The sequence below is a fragment of the Engystomops pustulosus genome, chromosome 5, assembly GCF_040894005.1.
Source record: "Engystomops pustulosus chromosome 5, aEngPut4.maternal, whole genome shotgun sequence".
In the NCBI taxonomy this organism is placed as follows: Eukaryota; Metazoa; Chordata; class Amphibia; order Anura; family Leptodactylidae; genus Engystomops; species Engystomops pustulosus.
Window position 1 is genome coordinate 39,796,609 of NC_092415.1, and position 16,569 is coordinate 39,813,177.

The 16,569-nt window shown below is 40.7% G+C and overlaps 1 protein-coding gene across 2 annotated transcripts; it reads right to left on the reverse strand.

The window, feature by feature from the left end:
* Positions 1–3,898: 3,898 nt before the first annotated feature.
* Positions 3,899–14,168, reverse strand: GDAP1 (ganglioside induced differentiation associated protein 1). Of its 2 annotated transcripts, none has more exons than XM_072151695.1 (6): positions 13,960–14,168; positions 10,013–10,205; positions 8,962–9,135; positions 8,159–8,253; positions 5,663–5,777; positions 3,899–4,802 (listed from the first exon to the last, which is right to left on the reverse strand). In XM_072151695.1, exons 1-6 carry the CDS (start codon positions 14,044–14,046, stop codon positions 4,420–4,422), a joined length of 1,047 nt encoding a protein of 348 aa, XP_072007796.1. In that variant the 5' UTR covers positions 14,047–14,168; the 3' UTR covers positions 3,899–4,419. The 2 variants fall into 2 exon arrangements, with proteins under 2 accessions (XP_072007796.1, XP_072007795.1); XM_072151694.1 differs by having other exon boundaries at positions 3,899–4,805; positions 13,960–14,164.
* Between the last annotated feature and the right edge of the window lie 2,401 nt (positions 14,169–16,569).

The window sequence follows — 16,569 nt, forward strand, 5'->3', positions numbered from 1 at the left end:
CATTGCTGTTGTTTACACCGTACCGTATACAAGCCGTTTAAAAATATAAAGCATTTTCTATTTCCTCCTGTATTTTGGTGCCGTATGTCCTTAGAAGTCTATGGGGACGTATAAATACGGGTTAAATACATGCTGCATACAGATGGAAACCGTCACATATATACGGTCTCATATGGCACCGAAATACGGGACTGTAGACGTCAAACATGTAAATAAGACTTAATGGGCCTTATTTACTAAGGGTCCCGTGGCCACATTTCCATCGGGTTTTCCGACTTTTCGGGGATCACGCCGCAGGGACAGGGATTTATAAGGGGATTGTATCGCAAGCAATCAGATTGTGGCGCAGCGGCCCTGGCTTTCATGCGACAGAAATTGGGGGACCTGAGTGGGGAAGCGAGACAAACAGGCGCATGATCTTAGTGCCCGAGTCCATGATTGTCGGACAACGCACAGTGGGGATCGCAACGTGGACGGGTAAGTAAATATGCCCCAATGACTATAGAAACTGAAAGTTCCACAGTTTTCTCGTGTACTTTGTGTCTCACAACTTTGAAGATATAAGTTTTGGATGTTTGTCAATGAATGCAATTTTAAAGAAGTGTTTAGAATTGTGCCCAGACAATGCTCAGTGAGCTCACCAGCCTGAACTTCATTGGAATGGATAGGCTTCCCACGGGATCCAGCATGGTTCTATAGATCATAGTCAAAACTTTAACGCAAACCCATCATCGCCCAGATACAGGTGACAGGACAAGCTTCAAACTCTTTAGAAGCGTCTATTGTTGTTGTGACTGCTCCATCTTAGGGGTTAACACTAGGACTGCTGCTATCACCCGTCAGTCACTACCTGCTACTGTGCCTGTAGCTGCTACCAGTAGTAAGCTGGGTGAGGGGTACAATGACTGCGTCACAGTGAGCTGATGGAACGGCTGTGCAGGACTATGATGATGACTATGGATAACAGCAGAGCAATGTAGTACTTTTAAATCCACATGTAAAAAACTGATAACATAGCTTTTCATCCAGGCTTTCACCGGATGGGTCAGTGGTGTTATCTATATAGAGGTCATTGTACAGGGAGGGGGAGGAGATAAGCTGTGACATCATCTATTGTCGGTAGTGATGTAATGATGGGTCAGTGTTATCTATATAGAGGTCATTGTACAGGGAGAGGGAGGAGATGAGCCGTGACATCATCTATTGTCAGTAGTGATGTAATGATGGGTCAGTGTTATCTATATAGAAGTCATTGTACAGGGAGGGGGAGGAGATAAACTGTGACATCATCTATTGTCAGTAGTGATGTAATGATGGGTCAGTGTTATCTATATAGAGATCATTGAACAAGGAGGGGGAGGAGATAAGCTGTGACATCATCTATTGTCAGTAGTGATGTAATGATGGGTCAGTGTTATCTATATAGAGGTCATTGTACAGGGAGGAGGAGGAGATAATCTGTGACATCTATTATCAGTAGTGATGTAATGATGGGTCAATGTTATCTATATAGAGGACATTGTACAGGGAGGGGGAGGAGATAATCTGTGACATCTATTGTCAGTAGTGATGTAATGATGGGTCAGTGTTATCTATATAGAGGTCATTGTACAGGGAGAGGGAGGTTATAAGCTGTGACATCATCTATTGTCAGTAGTGATGTAATGATGGATCACTGTTATCTATATAGAGGTCATTGTACAGGGAGGAGAAGATAAGCTGTGACATCATCTATTGTCAGTAGTGATGTAATGATGGGTCAGTGTTATCTATATAGAGGTCATTGTACAGGGAGAGGGAGGAGATGAGCCGTGACATCATCTATTGTCAGTAGTGATGTAATGGTGGCTTAGTGTTATCTATATAGAGGTCATTGTACAGGGGGAGGAGACAAGCTGTGACATCATCTATTGTCAGTAGTGATGTAATGATGGGTCAGTGTTATCTATATAGAGATCATTGTGCAAGGAGGGGGAGGAGATAAGCTGTGACATCATCTATTGTCAGTAGTGATGTAATGATGGGTCAGTGTTATCTATATAGAGATCATTGTACAAGGAGGGGGAGGAGATAAGCTGTGACATCATCTATTGTCAGTAGTGATGTAATGATGGGTCAGTGTTATCTATATAGAGCTCATAGTACAGAGAGGAGGAGGAGATAAGATGTGACATCATCTATTGTCAGTAGTGATGTAATGATGGGTCAGTGTTATCTATATAGAGGTCATTGTACAGGGAGGGGGAGGAGATAAACTGTGACATCATCTATTGTCAGTAGTGATGTAATGATGGGTCAGTGTTATCTATATAGAGGACATTGTACAGGGAGGGGGAGGAGATAATCTGTGACATCTATTGTCAGTAGTGATGTAATGATGGGTCAGAGTTATCTATATAGAGGACATTGTACAGGGAGGGGGAGGTTATAAGCTGTGACATCATCGATTGTCAGTAGTGATGTAATGATGGATCACTGTTATCTATATAGAGGTCATTGTACAGGGAGGGGAAGATAAGCTGTGACATCATCTATTCTCAGTAGTGATGTAACGATGGGTCAGTGTTATCTATATAGAGGTCATTGTACAGGGAGAGGGAGGAGATGAGCCATGACATCATCTATTGTCAGTAGTGATGTAATGATGGGTCAGTGTTATCTATATAGAGGTCATTGTACAGGGGAAGGAGATAAGCTGTGACATCATCTATTGTCAGTAGTGATGTAATGATGGGTCAGTGTTATCTATATAGAGATCATTGTACAAGGAGGGGGAGGAGATAAGCTGTGACATCATCTATTGTCAGTAGTGATGTAATGATGGGTCACTGCTATCTATATAGAGGTCATTGTACAGGGAGGGGGAGGAGATAATCTGTGACATCATCTATTGTCAGTAGTGATGTAATGATGGGTCAGTGTTATCTATATAGAGAACATTGTACAGGGAGGGGAGGAGATAATCTGTGACATCTATTGTCAGTAGTGATGTAATGATGGGTCAGTGTTATCTATATAGAGGTCATTGTACAGGGAGGGGAAGATAAGCTGTGACATCATCTATTGTCAGTAGTGATGTAATGATGGGTCAGTGTTATCTATATAGAGGTCATTGTACAGGGAGGGGGAGGAGATAAGCTGTGACATCATCTGTTGTCAGTAGTGATGTAATGATGGGTCAGTGTTATCTATATAGAGGACATTGTACAGGGAGGGGGAGGAGATAATCTGTGACATCATCTATTGTCAGTAGTGATGTAATGATGGGTCAGTGTTATCTATATAGAGGACATTATACAGGGAGGGGGAGGAGAAAAGCTGTGACATCATCTATTGTTAGTAGTGATGTAATGATGGGTCATTATTATTTATATAGAGGTCATTGTACAGGGAGGGGGAGGAGATAAGCTGTGACATCATCTATTGTCAGTAGTGATGTAATGATGGGTCAGTGTTATATATATACAGGTCATTGTACAGGGAGGAGGAGGAGATAAGCTGTGACATCATATATTGTCAGTAGTGATGTAATGATGGGTCAGTGTTATCTATATAGAGATCATTGTACAGGGAGGGGGAGCAGATAAGCTGTGACATCATCTATTGTCAGTAGTGATGTAATGATAGGGCACGTTTCTTACCCATCCTGTCGCGTTCCAAGAAAGTGCATTGTCCGACGATCATGCACATCTGCCGCAATTCACTAAGATCGTGCGCCCGATATCCTGCATGTGTCGTTTCGCCACTCAGGTCAAAATCCGACGAAAGTGCGTACGCGGACCCTTAGTAAATAAACCCCAATATGTCTGTGTTATCATTACAGAAGTCTTTGTGCAGGAAGGGGATGGATATCCCTTTGCAAAACTGTAAGTCTTAAAGACACACATGTAACAATATACACCATTTTACATATACTTTATTGTGTTGGCTCCATGTTGGTTTGAGACATGTATAGAATGAGAATGACTTTATTCTGACAATCCTTAATAACATATCATATTTTATCTTTCTCATATTTTCTTGTGTCTCTATAGCTGAATTTGTTTAACTACCATTGAAATAGGTTTCCCAAGTTAAAAATATTGATGGCCTTCTTTTAAGGATAGATCCTCAATATCAGATTGGTGGGGGCCCATCTCCAAACATTCATTTTCAGCAGCTGACATATAGAGCATGGAACAATAAGAAGACAGCTCCATTCTAAGAGCAGTGGTCAGACTAGGTTACTGCAGGTCAGCTCCCTTTCATTTGTATCAGAGATAATCAAATATGCAATGACTTGATTTAGCCACTACACTGAAAATGATGCTGTCTACTTCCTGTGTTTAGTGTTAGACCCCCACCATCTGATTATCCATTTTATGGGTGTGGTTCAATATTTTCAGCTTGTAAAACCATTTTAAAACAGTTTTAGATTAACTAAAAAAAGTGTTTAGACCTAAAAGATGAGAACGCGTTGAAAAGTCTTTTTCTAACACAGAGGAAAAAAATGTAACCTGCTCCGGCCAGCAAGCCCATCATGACGGTGGTGCCGAGAATGGAAGGTGCTCGTTTCTTGGCCACACGGAAAGCAGTCGGCAACACAGCAGAGATGAGTATGTTATTGACATTCCCCAGAACTTGACTGAACGTCTTCCTCTGCAGGATCCTTTCATAGTATGCCTCCAAATTAGGACGTTTTCCATTCCCCCAGTTTCTTCTTGCAAATCCAAGGAACTTCAATCGGTGAAGAGTGACAGCTAATGATACATCTGCCAGGCTGAAGAACTGTCCACATAGCCAAGACTCACTGCCTGACCCTTCTTCTGTATACAAGACAAAAACATCACCATCAAAAGTCCCAGGACCCTTCAGTTTCAGAAATGAAAGCTAATATGACATATCTGAAGATCCCAGCAAGTAAAGGGTGAGGGCTCCCATCTTAAAGACTTAAAGGGGAACTGTCATCAGCAATTGATCTAATAAACCACTATCAGAATATTGTCAAGAAGCTTAACGCCTTCTAATTTTTGTTTCCTTCATGGTGCAGTGTGCATCATGCAGAAAAGTAACTGTGAAGTGAGTTGTAAATTGGTTTTATACAGTCAAGGAGGCGGAGAGTTTGACACTGTAGTCAAGATGGGGAGCTCTGGACGCCTCCTCCTCTGTGACAGACATCATGCAACGGACTTCAGGAGATCTGGTTAGTGATGTCTCTGGGTGCAGGACCATCAAATTACAGTGAAGGAGGGGGGGGGGGTTCTGAGGAAAAGAGAGCTTGACTTAAGTGCTAAAATCTCCACCTCCTTGACTATACAGCCAATTTAAATCTCACTTCAAAGTTGATTTTCTGGTTGATGCTTCACTGGATCATGAAAGAAACACGATTTCTGCTGACAGGTTCCCTTTAATCTGGAATATGGCTGCAATCTAGATATCTGCCATATTGGAATTTTTCCAATGGGAAGGTGGTAATGTACCATATCCAAGAAATATTATAATTATTATAGTGGTGGTTGATTTCTAAAATAATTCTTTAATACTTCTTTAATACTTGACCCACTTCCTATTGGAAAAAACTTGCGCTAGAAGAACACCTAGAATTTATTCTATAGTTGTAGATTTTTGCCTGTCACAGTAAATTACTCACAAATCAGGAAAGATTATAATGTGTAGTTATTACCTGGGGTTTCTTCACTACGTCTTTGCAATTCAGTTTCAACCTGGTCCAGCACTTTTTCCAGCTCATCCAGTATTTTCTTCAAGTATTTTAGGTTATCATGCTCCATCAGTTTAGTCTGTGAAGACATCAACATCCCAGAAATCCACTTAACCAGTCATCTAGCCAATCTTTTGCCTGTGCAGATATGACTAGGTATATCTTAAAAGGGTTGTCCACTTTTAACAAATATTTGTGCAATGGAAAGTTATACAATTTTCCAATATACTTTCTGTATCAATTCCTCACAATTTTCTAGATCTCTGCTTTCTGTCATTCAATAGGAAGCCTCATTGTTTACATTCTGTGGATAAAAATCTGGTTCTGGTCATGTGATGTCACACAGGTGCATGGCTCGTTATATTACGCAGCTCTGGTAACCTTCTGTTATTTAATAAACCGTGCGCCTGTGTGACATCACATGACCAGGGATATAACAACAAGGAAATGTTTCAGTATTATAACTTTTGCAACTAGAGTGACACCGATAGAAATAATAGGGGGCACAGACACAATGTACCCCCTTTAGATGAAATAGATTCCTTAAATAGTTCCTAAAAATAGGAAAGATAAAAGGAAACAAAACACAAAAAATAGAAAGCATAAAATAACACTTTATTAGATCAATTAAAACAAATCCATTTAAAAAGACAACATACACAGAAAAAGTCCACCAAAGGTCAGATAACTAAATATACATGAGAAATAGATCATAATAACCTATATAAAAGGTCTAGTCCTCAGAGAAAGTCAAGGTATTTGCGTACTAACAAGTATCACACATTACCTAGAGGAATAACAGAGGGCAGGGGGCACATACACAGGTCTACATACACACATTACCCTGATGAAGGAAGAAGAACCATGTGTTGGGTGGTGTCAACCCTTGGTCTGTGTATCCCTGTAAATGTGTCCCCTTGTCCTCTGTTATTCCCTGTGGTAATGTGCAATACTTGTTTGTAAGCTAATACCTTAACTTGTTCTTATGACTATACATTCTATACCTTTGTATAGGTTATTGTGATCTATTTGTCATGTATATTTATCACCATTGGTGGACTTTTTCTGTCTATTTTATCTTGGATTTGTTTTAATTGATCTAATTAAGTCTTATTTTATTTTCTACATTTTGGTTTGTTTCCTTTTTTCATGGTGTAGCTAGAAAAGAGTGTAATAACGAAACGTCACTCCCCTCCATCCATAACACCTTCTATCTTCTCAATCATCTATCTATCCCTCTCATATCTATCTATCTATATAACACTGCAGCACAGCATATGGGACAGATTGAAGACTCCTCTCTCTCTATCCAGACTGCTATCTCCTGCTACCCCAGGGTGGAGGGAAGACTGTGTATTATTTGTTTATGTAGTGCTGTAGGGAAAGCTGAGGCTGTACAGGGAGAGATAAGAGTGAACATGTTTGGTTATTACATTAGTTAGGCCTCCTGGCAGCACATGAGTGCAGGGAGAGTGGAGTTTCTCATATGTACATTCTCCATATTCAGCCCAGTGTGGACGGGAAGTGCCTAGAAATGGCCGTTTGAGGCATCACTGACAGAGGCTGACAACAGGGGGGAGGCTGCTGAATCAGGCCCTGAAGCAGTGAAAGAAGCAAGATTCTGGTAACTAATCCAATTGCAGAAGCGCTTAAAATTGCCTGCCCTACAACATATCAAAATTTGTTTTTAAAAGATGGTTACTTTTTAATAAATGTGGTACAAAGCATTTCAGGTTCAAATTATTCCAGAACTCTGCCACTGACAGATTCATGTATCTATCTCATACAGGCAATCCCTGGGTTATGTACAGGATAGGTTCTGTAGGTTTGTTCTTAAGTTGAATTTGTATGTAAGTCGAAACTGTATGTTTTATAATTGTAACTCCAGCCCAAATTTTTGGGTCATTGTGATAATTGGATTTTAAAAAACTGGATCATTTCACTAGTTGTGGGAAATTTATCATTGGGGTTTTTGTCTATGTTTTTCATTGTTTTGAAGCAATTGTTGTACAAATGCTGTTTTGCGATTTTCCGTAGCGCCAAAAAAAACATACGACAGTGCAAAGTCACTTTGACATAGATCCTACTTGCGCTAAAATTCATTACAGGCAGACCCCGGGCTATGTACAAGATAGGTTCTGTAGGTTTGTTCTTAAGTTGAATTTGTATGTAAGTCGGAACTGTATATTTTATAATTGTAACACCAGACAACAATTTTTTGATCTCTGTGACAATTGGATTTTAAAAATGTTGGATTGTCATAAGAACCATGATTATCAATAAAGCTTCATTACAGACACCTCTGATAACTGTTATAGCTCATCATTGTAGCCAAAGGCTAAAGTACTGTGAATCACCAACATCCAGAGGTCCGTTTGTAACTAGGGGTCGTCTGTAAGTCGGGTGTTTTTAAGTAGGGGACCGTCTGTATATATATATAGCAATATTCGCAACACTTACTTTCAAGCGTTTTTGTTTTGCAATGTAGGCATCTTCAAGGTCAGGATTTTCTTGCGCAAGTTTCTTGAGTTCGGACTCAGTACTGCCAATCTGACCTAAATGATTAATATCAATGAGAGATTCATCATGATGAAAGACAATTATCAAGTATCTGGGGGCTTTAGAAAAATAACAGGAAATTATCTCCGAATAATTATAGTTTAGTATTAACCAAATCACATTACTTGATTACTGAGGTCATGAACCGAATTTATTATGCTAATGGATTTCCAGTTGCAAAAACAGACAGTCTTCAATATTTCTTGTTAGACAAAGGTCACAAATGCATCATACATCCATGCATTAGAAGACTGAGTTTGCATACAAGGAATAAAACTATTTTTGGCTATTATATGACTTGTTTTCTGCATTTTTAGGATTATATTAATTCCTTTTTGCATTTTTTTTTTCACATTTGGCCATTTTTTTGCAACTTTATGAAACTCGTGGCGCACAGGTTTTCCTGCCTAGTGTCAAATTAATCTTTGACCTGCACCTGCTGACAGATGTTGACTTATGATTTGTCACAGATTTGTGCCTTAATAGTCACAAAAAATGTGCAATAACACTCCAGTCCCCACCAAGCGTAGGAAACTGCTTGGTAAAGGTTGCACCAATAACTGCACAAAAAAACCCACACGATTTTACTGAAGGAAAATTGCCCATAGATAAGTCAAAGAGCAGAACATCTCAACAACAAAAAAAACATGCTGGCGCAAATTGCAAGTATAAGATACATCTGCCCCTTTATATACTGTACATACTTCGAATTCTGGACGTTGCATATGCTGGTATCATCGAGTCTACGGTCAGCTCTGGGTGCAGGATACATCCATGAGTATATGCGTCCATAGGCAATGAATCCAGCAGTTCCCTGTAGTGCTGCACTCGGATATGGTAGACGCTTCCTTCATCTGGTACGAGTCTTGGTGTTTTCTCTGCAATATATATTCAGGATTATACAGTGTAGAGACTAGTGACATCTCACTCCCAAAGAGGACAATTCAGGTAATACTAGCAGAGTGAAATGAGACCCGACTGATGATATATTATAGGAAATATATCAGGTATATAAAAAATTTTACAGTGAACCTTTGAGTAAAAGTTTCAAGGAGTTTCCACAAAAGATAATATCATAAAGGTCTATTCACTTGAAGGAAAAATTTTAGAAAATGACGACTTGTCCCGAGATGTTACGGTGATTATTAAGATCAATCAGTCAAAGAAATTTCTGCCATAAATACAAATATACATGTGATTATACCCAAACTGTGTATTTTAACTAAACGCATTGGTTTGTTCTGCCATTTGTCTAGTTTTTGCTTCATATTCTAATAAAATTCCACATTATATTTCTGGATTATCACATGCAGGATTCATTGGCATGGAGTAGATCATAGAAAAGGTAAATAGGTAAGTAGATCATAGGAAAATACTTCTCTTCATTGGATCCAAAGCCATCAGGTCAGAATATGAATCTTCCTTTTAAAGTTCTACTCTTATGCCATTCTCATTGGCAAAGGCACCTCACAAAGCTGTGTCAGATACTCTTGGATCTCTTCACTGAACACAGCACAGCACCACCATTCGAGTAACTGCTGTAGTATGTAAACAGAAGCGGCGGGAGAAGGCACTGTGCAGCAGTACAGTGAAGAGATGTCACACACAAGTGCACCAGAGTGCTGGGAATACAGCTACATACCTGAAATATAGATGCATTTTTCACAGTCCTGCTCCAGGATCGCTACACTGTCTTCATATGTGCAAAATTGTTGACAAATTCCTTTTAATCAGGGGCCATACCAATATTCTTACCATCAGTAAATGTCTGCTCCAGATAATCAATGATTTGTGTGGCTTCACAGATAATATTTTCTCCATGGACCAGAACTGGGACTTCTCCTGAGGGGTTGAGGCGCATAAACCAAGGCTCATTGTGCTCGCTCAGGGGTAGGCTCACATCATGCTCTTCACATTTCAAGGCCTTTTCTGCTATGACAAGCCGCACCTAATAAAGAAATGGGCAGGTAAATCCCATTAAACATGTAGAGGTGATGTGGGCTCTGGTACCACACATTGGAAGCCGGATCAGAGCAAAGCATCATGCTGACAAAGCCGGTACCGAGGTATAGAGAAGGATGCCAGCATGTGCTGCCCTACATATCCATGGGGTGCCATGTGTACAGGAATAGTGCACCCTAGAAACAATACTAACATCTAATATAGTTGATAATATCCTGGATGCTAAAACCCATGGTCCTACAGAACACAGGAAAACCAGGAATGTATGGAACGTGCTGAAGTCCACTATGTCCAGGAGAGGATAAAGTAGTATCACTAAACCATGTGTTGTTAGGTTTTAAAACAAAGCACTTTATAAGTAAAAAAAAATCTAATCCATCTTTTATTATGTAATTTGATGCCATGTTTTCACATATCGTTTAAATTATTTTGTATATTATGCAAACCCATTGGCACACATTTACTGTGGACCTTGCGCCAGTTTTCTGGCGGACTTTTCACATTATTTTACGTGCAAACTGCTTGCACAGGTATTTAAGAAGTGTGATTGCCACATGTGTGTGGCACGTGACCCTTTTGTGTAGAGGTAGCACACAACACAAATTTCGGCACTGAAATGGGCGTTACAGGGCACAGTCACACCCTGTGCCACATTTAACCTGCAAAGTTTGTCAGAAGTATGTTGCATGCCCCATGTTAAAGGTGCACCAAAAAAAATTGATACTCTCTGTCGGAGCAGTGCAGGGGCGCCATATTCATGCAGAAACAGAAATCATGAATCTGGCGCCCTCTGCACACTACACAGGCAAACTACACATAATACAGTTTGTACTGTTTTTAATAAATGTGCCACATTAACCATCTTAATATGTACCATGGTTTCTAGACCTTATTAGGGGGTTAATTATACACTGAAACATGCACTTAATGTAAACCTGAAGTTTAACCCTAGAATGCATGACCATAGAAATCTACACTTTTACATACCTTTGGCCTTTTAGGCCCGTGTACAAATAACATGGAATAACTCAAATAAAAATACTTTTCAAAGTTTATTTGAAAAATGCAAAGTAAGGATGCATTCCTACTAGTGCTGGTGTCTGCCAGGAGGGGACCTGTAATGGATCTGACCTCCTGGTGTCCCCATCTAAGGCTGGTAGAATCCGGGCATTCCGGCAGCCTTTACTGGAGTTACCAAGAGATCATATTCATTATGGATCCTGGCAGACACCAGCACATCCTAAGATGTGAATAATTCAAAACATTTTGTGCAAAAAAAAACCCAAAGTAACTGAACGGGCTTAAAACGCCCAATATACTCATTCGATATAACTCTTTATAATAATGTTTTTTTGTCTAAAAGTTTTTTTTTTATATAAAAGTTGCAGTAAACATGCTGCAGGAATTTCCCTTTTCAAAGTTTCCTTTTCGAATTTACGAATGACTGCAAAATCTTTCACATGTTATCTGTTCGGAAGAATGATCCTTGCAGGCATTTTGTCCACAAGTGCTACAGACACGCTCCGATTTCCTGTCCTTCCTTGCTGGACAAATGTAACATCGCTTTCTTTTTTTATCTCTTGGCTCTGGATGTTCTTGAAAACGTATACCACATCTGATCATAGCTTACAGAAAATCTCTCTTTTGGACAAGAATTGTGGAATTCCTACAGTTCCTTGAGTAACTCTTACAATATTATGTGGTGGGGTGCATCCAAGAACCCTAGGAGTACTGTCCCAAAAAACATTTGTTTTGGATGTTCTGGTTGTACGTTCTGCTGGATCCATTTCTTCTTCATCATCTGAAGAATCACTCAATGATGAAGTAGGGACATTAGCTGGTGGCATGTACTCTTCATCAGACAAAGAAAGTTCACTATCTTCATCACTATCAAAAATTATTGCTTTGATTTCTTGGTCAGTCAACCCCCTGGATGTAGATTGTGACATTGTAACCATTGTAAATGATTACAATAAGGGTTGTAGACTCTTTGTTAGTGTCTGTACAGCCCCCTCCTCTCACCTTCAGCAGGCCACCACTTTCTTTTAGGTGAAGTGGAAATCTTTGGATTTTTGGAGCTCAGAGTTTCTTTTTCAAGAAACAAGAAAGCTGACTCCTTCCTGTTCAGGAACTATGATGATGTCAGAGACGCATGACATCATGAGGTAGCCTCCTTCCCAAGATCACATGACCATGTAGTCAGGCACAATCCACACTCTGCGCAGTAACAGCAGAGTCATAAAGACTAAGGGTACATTCACACGACCGTATGGGGGACGTATATACGTCCCCCATAGATGGCAATGTGCGGCACCGTACCGCTCCGTACGGGAAAAAGATGGGACATGTCCCATATTTTCCCGTAATACGGCACCGTGCGCCATGTATTCCTATGAGAGGGGCGGGGGTGAGCTGCGCTCAACTCCTCCTCCTCTCCCCGTGCACTGCCGTTGCCCGCTACGGTACAGTATGGCGGGCAATGGCAGTGTGATTGCAGCCTAAGTCAAAGTTTTCCCCAGCAACAGAAAAGACAAAAAGACTTAGGATCACATGTAAACCTAGTACGGGCCTAAAAGGCCACAGGTATGTAAATATGAGGTATTCACAAAAAAGAGTTATTATACCGAAATGCCGGTAACATAAAAATATATGAACAACTGGAAATGACTAACAACTATATAACTGAGGAATACCTAGAGTTTCAGAATTCTAACTAAAGTAATCTTGCAGTAAAAAGAAAACAACTAACAGAGCGGGCCTGCGAGGCCCCAGGTATGCATTCTAGGGTTAAAGATATTTGGGGAGATCTATCACTTTACTGGCAGGGATGCAGTCGAAGAATTGCAAATTCCTGTGCAGTTTCATGCAAAATTATGCCCTTGCACAGTTTTGCCCAGTGACCTAAGCCTTTTGATGTATCTGGCGGGACGTGGGGGGCACGGCCCCGATCATATACTGGAGCAGGAGCGCCAGTGTATGATAAATTTCCCTTGCTGTATATAAAACAGTGGTGGAGATTTATCAGAAGTGTCTGACAGCAGAACTGTTCTTGTTGCTCATGGTGACCAATCAGAGTGCAGCTTTAACTCTCCCACAGCCGAACTAAGCTGAGTTCTGATTGGTTTCATGGGCAACTACAACAGTTTAACCTCTAGTATATGTAAGGGCGTGTTCACACAGCTAATTTACCCACAGGCTGATCCTTGGATTTCTGCTGTGGATTTCTATATTGGTTTGCACCCTGAGGGATCTGCACTGTGATTTACCTAATGCAGAGGGGGGAGCAAAGATGTGACACAGGACAAAATTCATATCCCCATTAATAAACCATGTAAATATGAATAAGGGCTTACTCTAAGATTACACACGTTGCCATCTATAGCTGTAAATGCCCCAAGCACAACCTATTACTTTAGATCACTAAACAAAATTTACAGTCCCTTCCATTAGCTGCAATGTATCCAGTGATACCAGGTCATCTTTAGGGAATAGACACCGACTTCCAAGATTACTCCTGTGACATCAGTGACATTGGGCCTGCTCGTACATACACTGCATACTATAGGGTTATACTATAGTCCATACCCTAAAAATATCATTTACAAGAGTCTGTAGCAATAAAAAACAAGAAAATTCCCCCACAAGTCCAGGATGAGGGGTGAGATCCCCCAGTCTGGGGTCTCTGCAGTGAAGGGGCAGCACCAGGCCCGGAGCTGTCCAGTGCTGATCCCCAGCCTCACCTTCTGTGATGTGAATGAGTGAGTCCAGTGGTAGAGGATCAGCTGCTCCCCGGGGGGCGGCCGGACACTGCCCGGGTCCTCGCTCATCTCTGCCGGGGATGTGGCTCCGGGTGTATCAGCAACAGAGGCAGCAGCAAAGCATTGTGGGAAGGCAGGCACTGGTGTAGTCAGGGAGGCAGCAGCTGCTGTTCGTGCGCTGTGATAGAGATGGCAGGGTCCATCACCAGCTCATTTATAAAGTACAGGGAAAAGGGGAAGGGTGGAAAAGGTGTGAACGTAACTTTTATTATACTCGTGTAAAAAGGAATGGATTATTGCGCCCCTTCTTTATTTTTGTATTTTTCTTTACTCTCACAGATCACCACTGTAGCTTTGTGTGACGCCACACTGCGACTTAGTAATGAGGGACGTCCCCACTAAATACTATACAATTTCCCATCATTACTACTGATACTCCCAATTACTTTGTATAGAGGGAGAAAACTACTCTAGGGAAGTAAATGGGAAAACAAACCGTCTGTTTTTATTATTTGTTGACACTTCGGTTGCCAAATATTTAGACTTCCAAGAGAAATAAATATACAATTGAATAATGCAACAATGTTTCTTTCTGCATTCCAAGCCTACTAATCGCACCACTGCCATCAAGGAGTTAATACAGGCGGCTGTGGAAGTGTATAGAGAGCGATTTTATTTACAAAGACAGCAGCGGAGGGATCTGCTCCCCCTCTGCTTCCACACACAGCTGCTGCAATTTCTTACAGCCAACAGGGAGTTAATCCAGGCGGCTGTGCAAAAGTACAGAGCGAGATCCAATCAACACAGATCACAGAGGAGGGACTTGCTCCCTTCTGCTTCCCAACACTGCTACTGCTGCATATATTAAGTGGAGATGGATATTTCGGCTCACACTATCCCTGGTAGTGAATCACAGCTGTCCCTAGCCTATAGTGGGATAAAGACAATGTCCCAATACGTGTTTCTCCAAGGCGACTCAGCTTCTTCTGGGGATGGCAGCATCCTTATTCTATCTTTCCAGATTGACAGATATTATAGCCAATAAGCAGCGGAATAATGTCTGCATGAAAAAAGAGCCTTCCTACCCTTTCAACCACAGCAATCTCAGCCCAGGATTTTAAAAGACCCGCTACTGTGTTGGCTATATAGTCGTTATGAAAAAGGAAGACAAAAGATGATGTTTAATTTACTTTATTTCTTATATGGTGTCAGTAATGTGTGTAATGTCACATAATTGGATCTTCCCATAATATCTGTTAATCCTACAATTAGAATGTCACATCAACGGAAGAGTTTTTGTCCAGTATTGAACTAGACGGTTATATTAGGATAAAAATACAATTCTCATGTGGGACAGAGAGAAGAGAAAGCTAATATCATACAGAATTATTATAAGCAAACGCTATTGGAATATCATTAGAAGAAGCAGCCAAAATTAAATTTATAATTTAGTCCATTTGGTTTCAGAGATTGTAGTGTATCGATCCATTGGCTCTCTGTTCTTAGGAGGGTATTGTCCAAACCCCCCCCCCCCCTCTAATGTTCATGTGGATATGTGTGATTGCCCAAATTTATATATATTAGGATTATGCTTTTTATGTTTTTGTCCGCCATTCCTTTACCTTTCTCACAGAAAGATCTTTAAATTTCCTCAATATCCTATCACTATCACTTTCTTCTTCTGTACTGGCCGACTGAAACAAATTTTGTATATGCGTTTATTGTTTCGTGTATCGCTCTTTAAGAGTGTCTCCTATGCTGTGACTTTCCATGGGTGTAATTGGTGTAGCAAGTATTACGGACATTAATAAATCAGTAAAAGAGAATAAATACTGATATGTAGAGCACTCACAGGCGTACACCACCAAGAAAGGCAATATATAAAGCACGAGGAAAAGAGGAAGAGTGGAAATTTTCTTAAGAGGCTACTGTGATGTGGGGCAGGAGCTACGGCTAGTAGTACTACGCCCCAGTAGCCTCTTTATATCCCTGCAGCCCCTTCTCTTTGGCAGCTGCTCTGCACTGACTATCTATGCACAGCCGCGATCGGCAGGGCCAGATTAAGGGTCCCAGCGGTATGGAGCACCTCATTTGGGATGGGGCCCCCCCAGCTCTGCAGCCAAAGCGGGGCCCCCCTCCCACAACAATATAAGTAAAAAGATACCACATAGTTTCAAAGCTCTAGAGATATTAGAAACCAACAAATACTCCCGCCATACTATTAAAACTTCCATAAGACCAGTATTCCAAACAATAGCGCTACAATTTATAAATGATTCCTCCAAAATGCAGCACACAGCATCACTGCAACATAAAGAAAATACCAACATCCTGATAATGAGCACAAGAATCTATACACAGACCAGAATTACCAATAATTTACCAAATATAAACTCAATTTACTGATGATCTTTACTGCCGTATTGTTATTATACAAACACCACCGAGCAGCGGGCAATATCACTAGTGACACCTCTGTACTAGGCCCAAATAATAACATTACATCCTGATTATCACCACTACATAATGACTGGATAATACTGCAATACTATATGATAACCTCACACAGACCAGTATGGACCAGCATATAGT

Excerpts from the sequence above, each read along its gene's own strand:
- GDAP1 (XM_072151694.1), bottom strand. The coding sequence starts at position 14,046 with ATGAGCGAGGACCCGGGCAGTGTCCGGCCGCCCCCCGGGGAGCAGCTG. Across the intron at positions 10,206-13,959 it reads ACTCATTCACATCACAGAAG|GTGCGGCTTGTCATAGCAGA; the intron begins GTGAGGCTGGGG and ends TTTCTTTATTAG. Across the intron at positions 8,254-8,961 it reads TGCAACGTCCAGAATTCGAA|GTCAGATTGGCAGTACTGAG; the intron begins GTATGTACAGTA and ends TTAATCATTTAG.